At 36.6% G+C, this 16013-nt stretch overlaps 1 protein-coding gene across 1 annotated transcript; it reads left to right on the top strand.

Moving 5' to 3' along the window:
- Nucleotides 1–258: 258 nt before the first annotated feature.
- Nucleotides 259–14449, top strand: LOC136845663 (uncharacterized). Its single transcript, XM_067115814.1, has 10 exons — nucleotides 259–414; nucleotides 1635–1724; nucleotides 2821–2957; nucleotides 3259–3390; nucleotides 4666–4726; nucleotides 4946–5067; nucleotides 6858–6947; nucleotides 7655–7776; nucleotides 11569–11694; nucleotides 13250–14449. Exons 2-10 carry the CDS (start codon nucleotides 1670–1672, stop codon nucleotides 13374–13376), a joined length of 972 nt encoding a protein of 323 aa, XP_066971915.1. The 5' UTR covers nucleotides 259–414; nucleotides 1635–1669; the 3' UTR covers nucleotides 13377–14449.
- Nucleotides 14450–16013: the final 1564 nt, after the last annotated feature.

The following is a 16013-nucleotide window of genomic DNA, read 5'->3' on the forward strand; positions in this document are numbered from 1 at the left end:
ATATGCAATGAGAGTATGAGAGAGAGAGAGAGAGAGAGAGAGAGAGAGAGAGAGAGAGATCACGTCTGCCTCTGCATGCTACCTTTTCTGCAATATCTAAGAATGCATTATGACTACATGCAGTGTGCTAGCGCGGATGCCCGGCCGGTTCGTAAACTGTTTGGGAATGGACGTTGCAACATACCCAACTACTTCCCCGCCCCGCAACCCCTAAGGGTTAAACCATGACTCGTCTCCATTCCTACCCGTTCTGTTCGGGACTCGTGCAAATCACGTCCCAGCAACAGAGTGTGTATATATACGAGGCGAGCGGAAACGCAGTCCCCACTTATCGTGATCCGGGATAGATAACGACCTCACGCTCCTTCGAAGACTATAATACCCTTTTGCTGTTTCCTTGGTATCGTAAACCAGGTCAGTTATTATTCGTTTTAGTTTACGTACCCAAATACACACTATAAAAAAAAGTAGGCTAATTTTTTTAGTGCTATTTCAACTATTTTTAGTTTTCTGTACAAGAAAACTGCTGTGCCGGCTTTGTCTGTCCGTCCGCGCTTTTTCTGTCTGCCCTCAGGTCTGAGAAATTACTAAGGCTAGGGGGCTGCAAATTGCTATGTGGATCCTCCACCCTCCAATCATAAAACACCAAATTTCAGCCCTCTAGCCTCGGTAGTTTTTTTAATTTACTTAAGGTTACAGTTAGCCATAATTTTGCGTCTGGCAACGCTGTAGGACAAGACATCACTGGGCCGTGGCTGAAAGCCTCACGGGCTGTGGCTCACACAGAAAACTCGATTCCGCCAAGAAACTTCGCCGCACTTTTTACGTGTTTTCCTTATTTGAAATTGCCCTCCCTTTCAGAAGTTTAAAAATGAACCATTTATCTAGGTATGCAACACGCATATGTGCGCAAACATACAAAATGAACCATCTACTTAGACTTACACATTCGCCTACACCCGACAAACTAATCCTCATAGTTGATTTACAGAGTAAATGTGTGTTTTCGTGTAAAAAAAGTTAAATACTCATAGCTAACCATGACAAATTACCTCGTTTAGTAATCCGAGAATATTGTTCTCTATCCGTCAAACGTGATCAAACAGTCTTAGTGTCCAGTGGAAAGAGAATGTTTTAGAGAGAGAATGTTTTAAAAGTAAGTGAATTAGAAGTAAGTGAAGGATTTGTCACATGGTTCCCTATTTGTTTTTTTGTGAAAGGAAACTGTTGTGCCGGCTTTGTCAGTCAGTCCGACCTTTTTTCTGTCCGCCCTCTGATCTTATAAACTACTGAGGATATAGGGCTGCAAATTGTATTGTAGACCTATAATACGTTATAATCGTAATGAAGTCTAATCAGACAACTGTTAAGTTTGAGAATGCCTGTGGAAGCTACTAGGGCGCATTGAGTGCAATCAAGTGTTGTTTTTTTTCTTTTTTCTAAACTCCTGTGGCAGTTTTATTATAAAAACGAGTATCCAGTAGTTGACTGGTATTACCTTCCAACAGTTTCAACCTTCCAACAATTTCAGTACGTACTTGGTATAGAAAATTTTTCACAAGATCAGAGTACGAAACCATTTTTGAAACATGGTCAGCCTGGAAATTTATAAGTTTTGCTTTCATGTTTTCTAGGACTAGAAGTTAACCCGAGTTTGAAGCCCTTCGACATGGCGTCGGCAACATCGCTTGTTCTGGGGATTATGCATATTCTGTTCCTCATAGGTAAGTTATGCATTTGGTCGGCTATGTGTACATATTCATACATACGAAATTCATCAATATCTGGTTTTCTTTTGCTTCGATACATCGGGTAGTTACCCCCCAAAATTATGTTCATTGAAACGTATTTCGTAGCTAGAATTCATAGTTTTACAGCACAAAAATGCCCCAGAATTTATATGTAAGCTTATACGGTCACCACGTCCAATCTTATCCCGAAGTTAAAGTTAGAGTCCTCAGATATTTCCGACACGCTGGTTCGTTTAGAGAAAACATTTTTCCCAATGGATTTTTACGCACACGTATTTTTGTCATACATACATACATACATATATATATATATATATATATATATATATATATATATATATATATATATATATGTGTGTGTGTGTGTGTGTGTGTGTGTGTGTGTGTGTGTGTGTGTGTGTGTGTGTGTGTGTGTGTGTTCGTATGTGTTTCGTCTGTGAGCTGAAGTGAAAAAAAAAAATAGATAAAAAAATCATATTACTGGTTTGAGAACATTTTCGTTACAGCAAGTGTCCTCGAGAATATTAACTTTCTTTAATAGAATCTTGTGATAGTTTGAAATCCCAGATCTTCAGCTATGTTCAGGTTTCGCGCCGTCTTCGTTGCTTCCTTTGCAAAATCAAGCAATTCTGCTAAGATATGTCGTCCTCCATTAAATTCTCTAAATAATGCCTGTTAATGAAGCATAACTGTAATTTCTAATTCCAGAAATTGAAAGGCACAGGAAGGCTATTGCTGGTGCAACCTGTTCATGTCTATATTTACGGAATTCGTTACATACTCATGGACGATAGAAATGGTGCCTAAATATGTTTACCAAGTGTCTCCGCTCCAAACCTATCTAGGCACCTGGGGTACCAACTTCACTAAAAATAACAAATAGTTTTTATTACGTCATATGAACCGGTTAGCGGCTGAAATTTCAGTAGTTCGCTGCTGAGAACTCTATTTGGGGGAAAGCGCTTTCCTGAGAACAATTTGGACAAGTACCAGAACAAAAGTAATATTGCCATTCGTCAATTTACTTTCTGCAGCAGTCATATCAGTGCTTGCCTTCGTTTTACTGCAGGTCGAACGGATGCTGCATCTTGCTCTTCAGGCCAAATAAGCTGCAGATCGGGGAACCAGTGCGTCAGTCTGGGAGATGTCTGCAGACGTGGCAGCCAGTGTTTGGATGGATCAGATGAGGATCCTCAGATATGCTCGGTAGATTGAGAGTAGTATTTCTCATTTTATTTCTCAGTTTACTCTGTTAATTCTCGGTAATGTTAAATGTAATGTTTTTATTTGTGTCATAATATCCACTTTTTCTGACTACTGTGTCGACCCTTTACGTTGGGCTTCACCATCTGTAAAGTTGAGGGTTACTCCATCAGTCACAAAGGCTTTGCCTTCCGGTAATTAGGACGTGAAATATGAAAATGTCCTTGTGTTTTAGAAGTTTCTATCATTGGGCAAGAAATGTCAAACGAAAAATAGATGGTATAATTCATTTCGTTCTTTCCAGTTTTGGAGGTCTGACTCGCAATGCAGCAACCGTGGCGAGTTTTATTGCTCAGCATCACCCTACTATGGATGTATCAGCCTTGAAACCATGTGTGCCAGTAGGTGTTCGGAGAAAGACTCAAGAATGTGCGAGGTAAGAATAATAAAGACCAGCGCAATAAGAATATTACTTTACTATTTGGTTTCAGGCACTGACTGCAGTTGTGAGATAAGAATAAGAGAAGCATGAATGGTGGGGTGTTAATATTCGTTAGCAAGCGTGTATGCAGAGCCCCGGATATGAAATGATCATCGTAACTGATTTGACAGTATTAAACAATCGTATACATATATACAATGATCACCATATTGACTGGACAAATCCATTCAGATATTTAAGGGATATCGTAACTGATTAAACATGCAACCCACTTTCTATCGATGTACTATGAGTACTGTAATCGATTAGACCTACAAACCGTTGTTCAGAGGTGCAATGAACACAACTCATTGAGACACGCCTTTGTCTCATGAACAATGAACAACATGAATGAACTAAAATAAAAAATCTGCTGTTTGGATTTAACGTGATTAATGGAAGTGAATAACCCAATGCACAGTTGTCCCGATATCCATTACCTTAAGTGGTCGCATAAAATTAATGCACTTCCGTCCCTAAGTGCAACAAACTCCTTAATTTATTAGACACAGTCCATATACAGCGTTTTTTACATTGGCACTGATTAATCTAGTGGATTAAACATCTACGTCTAGACACTATTTGTATAGATATGATGTGTAATGATATATTTAATTAGCCAAACACCTGGGCTAGTAACCGTTGACCATTATAACCGATTTCACAAAGCTGTGATTTTCGGTATTAAGTGATTGGTGTAACCGACTAGCAAAACAAGATGTTTTCTAGATGTGCACCATCCTAACTGCTGATACGATTAAAGTAGTGTCTAGGTGTCCATCATCGTAACTGGCTGGACCAATAGAGCAGTTGGTATTATTGTAATTTATCTACGCTTTTATCTGCATTGTTGCAGCGTTGGAAATTGGGGTGTGTCCCCTTGTGTTGGTATATATAGTTTTCTCCCCCCCCCAACTAACCTTCCTCGACCCTGTGCCTAGCCCATGCAACAGCTGTCTTTGACGAAAGATCGTGCATTGACCTAATCAACAAAAAAATTTCTCTCTCTCTCTCTCTCTCTCTCTCTCTCTCTCTCTCTCTGTCTCTCTCTCTCTATTATATATATCTCTCTATATATATATATATATATATATATATATATATATATATATATATATATATATATATTAGCCTGTATATACTGTATTTTTTTAGTCCCAAATTCATGAGGGAATTTTGCCGGCAACGCTTATTAGGTAACTGAACCTCTGAATGTTTTTCCTATTGCAGTTGGTGTCGAGGAGAATTCTTAAACTAAAGGAAGACGAGGAGAAGGCGGGACTAAGTCTCAGTGAGTACAAGTCGGAGGTTCTTGTAACTCTGCAGATGACACACGATTTTAGTCACTTGGTCTACATGATGAATTTCCTCACTTCTCAATTAGTTTATGCGACTTGAAATGGACATCCTGAGCCTAAGGTCTAAGAATGTAGTAATGTTGACAACATCCGATTTTGTGACGCATTCCAGAAACATGTGGTTTAATCTGGGCGTTTGTTTCTTCCCACAGGCCAGGAGTTAGTGAGTCTAATGCAGCAAGCAGTCAACGCCACCTCCAACTTTTCAGCTGCCTGTCCCATGTTCTACAGTCGCGTAGGGGACGCCTGTTTGTCTTTCTTCGCCCCTGCAAAAGTAAGAAGTTTGGTCACAAGAGCCTTCCTTGCTTTCTTGCTTGCAACACAGTTTCATTTTCATTCGCACCTGAATGGTTCTTGGTTGTTAGAACCTATAAGTTCTCCATATTTTCAGAAACTGTGTCTTCCTTTTATTTTCTTCTCGATCTGTGGCCTAATTCCTTCTTTGTTTCGATTCTAAAATATTTCTTTGTTGAGAACCTAGGTGACTTCATTAGTCTTAAATTCTTTCCTAACTTAGAAAAAAAATTCTTTCTTATGTTTAAACCAAATGCTCTCACTATTTCTTTGTGTAGTTCCTAATTATTCGTTTTGAATCTAAGTCTTACTTTTTAAAGCATAATTATTCTGTGGTCTAGAACTTAAGTTCTAGCAGTGCTCAAAACACATGTTTTTTTTAAATGAGAATCTAATGTGATCGTGATAATGTCTGTGAAAAAATCTATGGCTAACGAATGTGAAAAATAGTCTATGTAATAAATCAATCTTTCATTAGAAAAATTATTCAGACAAAAAAAATGTGAAGCTAACTCCTGTGTTAGTTTTATTTTTGAAAATCAACTGTTATAAAAAAAAAAAACCTTAGCACTGAATTATTTTAGAGTTTCATTTCAAACTCTCACTTCCTGTGGAGACTTATCTTGTCAATATATTTGCTACAGGTTCTTCACATTCAGTAATCTAATCTAATCTGAGATTTCTTTTAGCTTTTTACTTATTTTTGTAGTTACTTGTATTTCCTAATCAAGCGACCTTTCTTAGATTATTGCATATCTGTTTTATATGATTTTTTAATTTTTTTCCGTATTGTATATATCTATTTAAAATTATTTTCATGTTTTGTTTAGAAATTGCTTATATCTATTTTATATGATTTTTTATATTTTGTTTACACATTACTTTTATATTTTGTTTACATGTCACTTATATACTTTTATATTTTGTTTACGTGTCACTTATATCTGATTTACAAGATTTTTATATTTTGTTTACATATTGCTTATATCTGTTTTACATGATTTTTATATTTTGTTTACATATTGCATATATCTATTTTATATGATTTTTATATTGTTTACATATTGCTAATATCTATTTCATATTTTCTTTTATGTTAACATTGCTTATATCTATTTTATATGGTTTTCATATTTTGTTTACATATTGCTTATATATATTTGATATGATTTTCATATTTTTTATATATTAATTATATATATTTTGTGTGACTTATATTTTGTTTACATATTAATTATAACTGTTTTACATGACTTATATTTTGTTTACATATTACTTATATCTAGCTTATGCGACTTACTGTATTTTGTTTACATATTACTTATATCTAGTTTATGTGACATATTTTGTTTACATATTAAAATTAATTAAATCCGTCTCATATGATTTTTATATTTTGTTCACATGTTACTTATACTGTATTTCATATGATTTTTATATTTTACATATTACTTATATCTGCTTCATATGACTTTTATATTTTTTGTTTACATAATGCTTTTACATATTTTATATGATTTTTATATTTTTTCCATAATTCTTATACCTATTTTTTTGACATATTACATATATCTATCTATTTAATATGATTTTATATTTTGTTTACTTAACTATATCTATTTTTAGATGGTTTGTTTATGTGTTACTTTTTATATTGATTTTATATATTTTTAATATACTATATCTTATTTTTATGTGATTTATATTGTTTACTATTTTATATTTTGTTTTATAAATTACTTATGTTGGGTTTTATTTATTTCCATTTAGGTTCCATGGCCAGAGGCAAGACAGTTTTGTCTGTCAATCGGCGGGGACCTCGTAGCCATCAAGGGCTCTGTCGATCATGAAAACCTTGGGGTATATGCAGAGGCCTCAGAGTACCCATAGGGCTTTAGTAGAGCCCTCCTCTCTCTCTCTCTCTCTCTCTCTCTCTCTCTCTCTCTCTCTCTCTCTCTCTCTATATATATATATATATATATATATATATATATATATATATATATATATATATATAGTATATGTATATAGATATAGCTATAGCTATATCCACACACACACACACACACACACACACACATATATATATATATATATATATATATATATATATATATATATTTATATATATTACTGTTGGGAATGTGAATATATATATATGTATATATATATATATATATATATATATATATATATATATATATATATATATATATATATATATATATATATTACTGTTGAATGTGACTTTGCTGTCAAAGATAAAAGTATTTAAATTGCTAACTCAGTGGAGACTTGCATGCTAAGTGTGTAAGATAAGAATACGTGCAGTGCAGGAGAAAGTGAAAATGAGATTGTAGAAAAGCTGTACAAGACAGGAAGTGTACTCTGTGGCTTAGAAAGAGGGCAAATATGAGAATGCATAATTTTATATTTTTTTTGAGGTCAACCTCCAATGCACTTATAAGCACGAGAACTCATTATATACTCGGAGTGTTTGGCCTACGTATATTTATATAATTTGTGTGGTACATAGTATAACATACATGTATGGATAATTGCATTAGTCCTTTACAGAACTAACTACTGATTTCTGGATTGGTGGTCGGTTTGACATCGATACAAATTCGTGGTCCTGGTCATTAGACGACACTCCCTTGCCCCTTGGGGCACCCTTCTGGGCTACGAGGTAGGACGTTGTCTTATTCAGTTGATGCATGCACACCTCAACAACGAACAAATAAAGTGCTGTTAATATAAAGATAAATTAAAAATGAATTTTTCGTAACATTTTCCTTTAGCTTTTTCTTCCTCCTCCTTCAGGTACATTTTCCTTTAGCTTTTTCTTCCTCCTCCTTCAGGTACATTTTCCTTTAGCTTTTTCTTCCTCCTTCAGGTACATTTTCCTTTTAGCTTTTTCTTCCTCCAGGAACAAGCCTTTAGAGTTTTTCTCCTCCTTCATGTACATTTTTTCCCTTTAGCTTGTTCTTCCTCCTCCTTAAGGTACATTTTCCTTTAGCTTTTATTTCCTCCTCCTTCAGGTACATTTTCCTTTAGCTTTTTCTTCCTCCTACTTCAGATACATTTTCCTTTAGCTTTTTCTTCCTCCTCCTTCAGGTACATTTTCCTTTAGCTGTTTCTTCCTCCTACTTCAGGTACATTTTCCTTTAGCTTTTTCTTCCTCCTCCTTCAGGCACATTTTCCTTTAGCTTTTTCTTCCTCCTCCTTCAGGAACATTTTCCTTTAGCTTATTCTTCCTCCTCCTTCAGGTACATTTTCCTTTAGCTTTTTCTTCCTCCTCCTTCAGGTACATTTTCCTTTAGCTTTTTCTTCCTCCTCCTTCAGGAACAGTTTCCTTTAGAGTTTTCTTCCTCCTCCTTCAGGAACAGTTTCCTTTAGAGTTTTCTTCCTCCTCCTTCATGTACATTTTAGTTTAGCTTGTTCTTCCTCCTCCTTAAGGTACATTTTCCCCAGGGCTTTTATTTCCTCCTCCCTTCAGGCATGTTCCTTCTTAGCTTCTTTTTTCTTCCTCCTACTTCAGATACATTTTCCTTTAGCTTTTTCTTCCTCCTCCTTCAGGTACATTTTCCTTTAGCTGTTTCTTCCTCCTACTTCAGGTACATTTTCCTTTAGCTTTTTCTTCCTCTTACTTCAGGTACATTTTCTTTTAGCTCTTTCTTCCTCCTACTTTAGGTACATTTTCTTTTAGCTCTTTCTTCCTCCTCCTTCAGGTACATTTTCCTTTAGCTTTTTCTTCCTCCTCCTTCAGGTACATTTTCCTTTAGCTTTTATTTCTTCCTCCTTCAGGTATGTTTTCCTTTACCTTTTTCTTCCTCCTTCAGGTATGTTTTCCTTTAGCTTTTTCTTCCTCCTACTTCAGATACATTTTCCTTTAGCTTTTTCTACCTCCTCCTTCAGGTACATTTTCTTTTAGCTTTTTCTTCCTCCTCCTCCAGGTACATTTTCCTTTAGTTTTTTCTTCCTCCTCCTTAAGGTACATTTTCCTTTAGCTTTTTCTTTCTCCTCCTTCAGGTACATTTTCCATTAGCTTTTTCTTCCTCCTACTTCAGGTACATTTTCTTTTGGCTTTTTCTTCCTCCTCCTTCCAGTACATTTTCCTTTAGCTTTTTCTTCCTCCTTCTTCAGGTACATTTTCCTTTAGTTTTTTCTTCCTCCTCCTTCAGGAACATTTTCTTGAGCTTTTACTTCCTCCGCCTCCATGTACATTTTCCTTTAGATTTTCTTCCTCCTTCTTCAGGAACATTTTCCTTTAGCTTTGTTCCTCCTCCTTCAGGTACATTTTCCTTTAACTTTTCTTCCTCCTTCAGGTACATTTTCCTTCAGCTTTTTCTCCCTCCTCCTTCAGGTACATTTCCTTTAGCTTTTCTTCCTCCTCCTTCAGGAACATTTTCCTTTATCTTTTTCTTCCTCTTCCTTCAGGAACATTTGCCTTTAGCTTTTTCTTCCTCCTCCTTCAGGCACATTTTCCTTTAGCTTTTTCATTCTTCCTTCTCCTTAGGTACATTTTCCTTCAGCTTTTTCTTCCCCCTCCTTCAGGTACATTTTCCTTTAGCTTTTCTTCCTTCTCCTTCAGGTACATTTTCCTTTAGTTTTTCTTCCTCCTCCTTCAGGTACATTTTCCTTTAGCTTTTACTTCCTCCTCCTTCATGTACATTTTCCTTTAGCTTTTTCTTCCTCCTCCTTCAGGTACATTTTCCTTTAGCTTTTTCTTCCTCCTCCTTCAGGTACATTTTCCTTTAGCTTTTCTTCCTCCTCCTTCAGGTACAGTTTTCTTTTGCTTTTTCTTCCTCCTACTTCAGGTACATTTTCCTTTTAGCTTTCCTTCCTCCTTCCCTCCTTCAGGTACATTTTCCTTTTAGCTTTTCTTTTCCTCCCCTCCTTCAGGTACATTTTCTTTAGCTTTTTTCTCTTCCTTCTTTCCTTCAGGTACATTTTCCTTCAGCTTTTTTCTTTCTCCACATTCAGGTACATTTTCCTTTAGCTTTTTCTTCCTCCTCCTTCAAGTACATTTTCCTTCAGCTTTTCTTCCTCCTCCTTCAGGTGCATTTTCCTTCAGCTTTTCTTCCTCCTCCTTCATGTACAGTTTCCTTTAGCTTTTTCTTCCTCCTCCTTCAGGTACATTTTCCTTCAGCTTTTCTTCCTCCTCCTTCAGGTGCATTTTCCTTCAGCTTTTCTTCCTCCTCCTTCATGTACAGTTTCCTTTAGCTTTTTCTTCCTCCTCCTTCAGGTACATTTTCCTTCAGCTTTTTCTTCCTCCTCCTGCATGTAAATTTTCCTTTAGCTTTTTCTTCCTCTTCCTTCAGGTACATTTTCCTTCAGCTTTTTCTTTCTCCACATTCAGGTACATTTTCCTTTAGCTTTTTCTTCCTCTTCCTTCAGGTACATTTTCCTTCAGCTTTTTCTTTCTCCACATTCAGGTACATTTTCCTTTAGCTTTTTCTTCCTCCTACTTTAGGTACATTTTCCATTAGCTTTTTCTTCCTACTCCTTCAGGTACATTTTCCCTTGGCTTTTTCTTCCTCATTCAGGAACATTTTCCTTTAGCTTTTTCTTCCTCCTCCTTCAGGTACATTTTCCTTTAGCTTTTTCTTCCTCCTCCTTCAGGTACATTTTCCTTGCTTTTTTCTTTCCTCCTCTTCCAGAACATTTTCATTTAGCTTTTTTCTTTCCTCCCTCCTTAGGTACATTATCTTAGATTTTTCTTCCCTCCTTCAGGTACATTTTCTCTTAGCTTTTTTTCTTCCTCCCCTCCTTCAGGTGCATTTCTTCCTTTGCTTTTTCTTCCTCCTTCAGGTACGTTTTCCTTTAGCTTTTTCTTCCTCCTACTTCAGGTACATTTTCCATTAGCTTTTTCTTCCTACTCCTTCAGGTACATTTTCCCTTGGCTTTTTCTTCCTCATTCAGGAACATTTTCCTTTAGCTTTTTCTTCCTCCTCCTTCAGGTACATTTTCCTTTAGCTTTTTCTTCCTCCTCCTTCAGGTACATTTTCCCTTAGCTTTTTCTTCCTCCTTCAGGAACATTTTCCTTTAGCTTTTTCTTCCTCCTCCTTTAGGTACATTTTCCTTTAGATTTTTTTCTCCTTCAGGTGTTTTTTCCTTAGCTTTTTCTTCCTCCTCCTTCAGGTACATTTTCCTTTAGCTTTTTCTTCCTCCTTCAGGTACATTTTCCTTTAGCTTTTTCTTCCTCCTCCTTCAGGTACATTTTCCTTTAGCTTTTTCTTCCTCCTCCTTCAGGTACATTTTCCCTTAGCTTTTTCTTCCTCCTTCAGGAACATTTTCCTTTAGCTTTTTCTTTTATCCTCCTTCAGGTACATTTTCCTTTAGATTTTTCTTCCTCCTCCTTCAGGTACAGTTTCCTTTAGCTTTTTCTTCCTCCTCCTCCAAGTACATTTTCCTTTAGCTTTTTCTTCCTCCTCCTGCAAGCACAGTTTCCTTTATCTTTTTCTTCCTCCTCCTTCAGGTATAGTTCCTCCTGCGTCCCTCGCTCCCCTCCTCACACGGATCCTTTCAGTCCTGCACCGACAGCCCTGCCAAAGGCCCCTTGCTTCCATTACGTCCAGGCACCTGCACAGCGAACATCAGGATGGTAAGTGCGACATTTACCTTAATTTTTATTGGGTAATTTATCACACTTGGGTATTACTCTTCTACTTGAAAGTTTTTACCTTTTCAGACCTGGAATTTTTTTATTTTTACCTTTTCAGACCTGGGGTTTTTTTTTTTTTTTTTTTTTACGTTTTCAGACCTGGAATTTTATCTTTTCAAACCTGGAGTTTTCGTCTGTTTGGACCTGGAATTTTCACCTGTTCAGGCCTGGAATTTTCACCCACTCAGACCTGGAATTTTGTACCTTTCTAGAGCTGGAATTTGTACCTTTTCAAATCTGGAAATTCACCCGTTCAGACCTGGGATTTTGTGACTTTTTAGACCTGGAATTTTTTTTCACGTTTTCAGACCTAGAATTTTTACCTACGTGGGTTTTTCGCCTTTTAAAACCGGGAATTATGGTGTGTCCAGGTTGACTGATATGTCCAGTCAAACTCTGAACGAAATGTAAAACATTTTAGGTTAGGTTAATTTATTGGTAGTTACCCTCCTTGCCTTTCAATTAGCAGATGTTAAAACTTAAAATGTTCAAACTATCACCATATTTTCTTTCCGTTTGTAAAATTTCGTGCTTATGTTCATGTTCAAATTACCATATTTTCTTTCCGTTTGTAGAATTTTCTCCAGAAATGAATTTCCTGCTTTTGTTCATGTTCAAATTACCATATTTTCTTTCCGTTGTAGAATTTCCTCCAAAAATAAATTTCATGCATATGTTCATGTTCAAATTGCCATATTTTCTTTCCGTTTGTCGAATTTCCTCCAGAAATAAATTTCCTGGCTATATTCATGTTCAAAATACCAAATTTTCTTTCCGTTTGCCGAATTTCCAGAAATAAATTTCCTGCTTATGTTCATGTTCAGATCACCAAATTTTCTTTCCGTTTGTCGAATTTCCTCCAGAAATAAATTTCCTGGCTATATTCATGTTCAAAATACCATATTTTCTTTCCGTTTGTCGAATTTCCAGAAATAAATTTCCTGCTTATGTTCATGTTCAAATCACCAAATTTTCTTTCCGTCTGCCGAATTTCCATAAATAAATTTCCTGCTTATATTCATGTTCAAATGACCATATTTTCTTTCCGTTTGTCGAATTTCCTCCAGAAATAAAGTTCTGCTTAAGTTCTTGATTAAGTTACCATATTTTCTTTCCGTTTGTCGAATTTCCTACAGAAATAAATTTCCTGCCTATGTTCATGTTCAAGTTACCATATTTTCTTTCCGTTTGTAGAATTTCGTGCTTATGTTCATGTTCAAATCACCATATTTTCTTTCCGTCTGTCGAATTTCCTCCAGAAATAAATTTCATGCTTAAGTTCATGTTCAAATTAACGTATTTTCTCTCCGTTTGTCGAATTTCCTGCTTATGTTCATGTTCAAATCACCATATTTTCTTTCCGTTTGTCGAATTTCCTCCAGAAATAAATTTCCTGCTTATGTTCATGTTCAAATTACCATATTTTCTTTCCGTTTGCAGAATTTCCTCCAGAAATGAATTTGGTCCTCATGTTCAAATTACCTGCATTTTACAGGTGTGCAGCCATGACTTACGAACACTACTACTACTTCACTGACGAAGAGTGCCAAGAAGACAGAAGTCCCCTGTGCCTCTTCACAGGAAAGCCGCGTCAGAAGGCAGCTGACGGCACCGTCAACTGACTAAGAATCTCCAGCAGGCGGAGGGAAGGTCGTCGACGCGCCAGTCCCGCTAACAGTGGTCGTCGACGCGCCAGTCCCGCTAACAGTGGTCGTCGACGCGCCAGTCCCGCTAACAGTGGCGTGCGTTATTGTTCACGTCTTGTTTCGTTGGTTTTCTCTCTCTCTCTCCACCTTCTTTTGTTTGCTCGTATCTAGTTCTGAGCTATCGAAACAGGCCACTGACTGGAATTTCACTTGAGAGGTGTCGGATGTTAGTGAGGATTTTCCCTGGGAAATGTCGACGGGACTGAAAGCTTCACTGGAGAGGTGTCGACGTGACTGAAAGTTTCACTTGCGAAATGTCGACGGGACTGAAATTTTCACTTGAGAAACGTCAGTCAGTGTTACTGAAAATTTTTCTTGAGAAATGTCGACGGGACTGAAAAATTTTCCCTGAGAAATGTCGACGTGACTGAAAATTTCAGTTGAGAAACGTCGACGTGATTGAACATTTCACTTGAAAAATGTCGACTTGACTGAAAATTTCACTTCAGAAATGTCTACTTGACTGAAAATTTTCCCCTGAGAAATGTCGACGCGACTGAAAATTTCTTTTCCTAAATGACGTTACTGAAAATATCTACTTGAGAAGGAATGCCGACTAGTTGTAAAAATGTCGAAGCGTCTGAAAAATCGATCCTCTGAGAAGGAACGTCGACAAGTTGGAAACATGAGCTTACTAATATTCTCTCTCTCTCTCTCTCTCTCTCTCTCTCTCTCTCTCTCTCTGTCTCTCTCTCTCTCCTTTTATTCTCATAATAATGAGCAGATGAACCAATGTCTGTATACTCGTAAGATAATATCTTGAGGCATTGCATATAATTTGTTACAAAATAGCAAAATCAAGGATTGAAGATATACATGTTTCTTATAAAATATTATCCTCTATTATTATTCTGGAAAAAGAAAGTTTAAGGAAAGCAATAAACCCATTATTAGATTATAGTGTTAAGAAATAATGGCTTTCTTGTTATCTTGTTATTCCAGCTCCAGCAGGGTAAACTTTTTAATAAAATAAAATGATTATTAAACAGCATATTGTTTCAATCACGTATCATTGTCATTTGCTTGATGGATATGATGAAATCTGAAGTTCAAAGTGTCCTCTTCTATTTATGAAGATAGTTTAATGTTTTCTTGAAATTCCGGTATGAAGTCTCGGTAGAATTCCAACTGGAAAGTTGTCGATTGTATGGAGTAACCAGTAGAAAATTAATACTAGAAAAGGTCTGTCATTTTCTGGAATCGGTTGAAAACCTTCTCAGAAGATTAACTTTAAATTTTCATACTCACATTGGATAACCAGTCGAAAATAATTACCAGAATAGGCCTGTTATAGCTACTATAATGGGAGAATGATTGAAGAGACTTTCCAGGTACTCTTTTTCGACTGGTTAAACCACGCCAAGTTTAAAACGTACTAGTTAAAATTCTACTATGACTTTACACCGATTCTAGCAATTATGACTGACCTTTTCTGGTACTTACAGTATTTTCGACTGGTTACCCTACACAGAGTTTAAAACATACCAGTTAAAATCCCGCCAAGACTTAAAACCGATTATAGTAGCTACAACGGGCCTGTTCTGGTATTTATTTTCGACTGGTTACTCAGTGTGAAGCCGACAACTTTCCAGCTAATCTTCTGAGAAGGTTTTCAGCCGATTCTAGAAACTATGACAGACCTTTTATGGCTGGTTACTCCATACAGTCGATAACTTTCCAGTTAGAATTCTACTGAGACTTCAGGACGGAATTTGGCGGATAATTCCCTTTCAAGGATTATCAAGAAAACATTGAATGATCTTCATAACGAAGGACGGAATTTGGGGGATAATTCCCTTTCAAGGATTATCAAGAAAACATTGAATGATCTTCATAACGAAAGTATATCTCTTAAGTGGAGTCCCCGATAGACGATTGACTCGAGAACGACTGTGATTCTGAGAGTCCCCGTTAGAGGATTGACTCAAGAACGACTGTAATTCTACAAAGTCTGAATAACATAGAGTGTCTTGTGAGATGATTGATACCGAACTACTATGGCTGGTCTCCATTCGCAAATACTGTTTATCTTGTGTTTCCCAAGCCTCACTGTGGGAAAGAGTGAGGGCTTTACAGAATAATAATAATAATAATAATAATAATAGTAAACCACATGGAAGTGACTGATGGAAGGGAATAAAAATTATACCAAAGGCTAAGCGCTGGGATCTGTGAGGTCATTCATCTCTGAAGGGGAAAATGAGTAAAAGGGTTTTAAAGGTGTAACAGGAGGAAAACCCCCCAGTTTCTCTATGAAACAATCGTTAGGAGAGGATGGAAAGAAAGATGGAAGAAAGAATGTGAACGGAGGTACAGTTAAAAGAATGGAAGGGGTTACAAAGAGGTTAGGTAATGCCTGCAGTTCGTCGCGTCTGGTGCACTGACGGCACTACCACCCTATGGGAGAAAGTGACTGGCCGATTCAGCAATGAGAACCTGCTTTGTTTTGCTTTCTCACGTTCAAGACGACAAACATCAAGTGTTTTTATTTAAGATAATTGTTATCTTATCTCGCCGGAACACAAATCAACTTGACCGTTGCAACCATAAAGA

The sequence above is a fragment of the Macrobrachium rosenbergii genome, chromosome 2, assembly GCF_040412425.1.
Source record: "Macrobrachium rosenbergii isolate ZJJX-2024 chromosome 2, ASM4041242v1, whole genome shotgun sequence".
In the NCBI taxonomy this organism is placed as follows: domain Eukaryota; kingdom Metazoa; phylum Arthropoda; class Malacostraca; order Decapoda; family Palaemonidae; genus Macrobrachium; species Macrobrachium rosenbergii.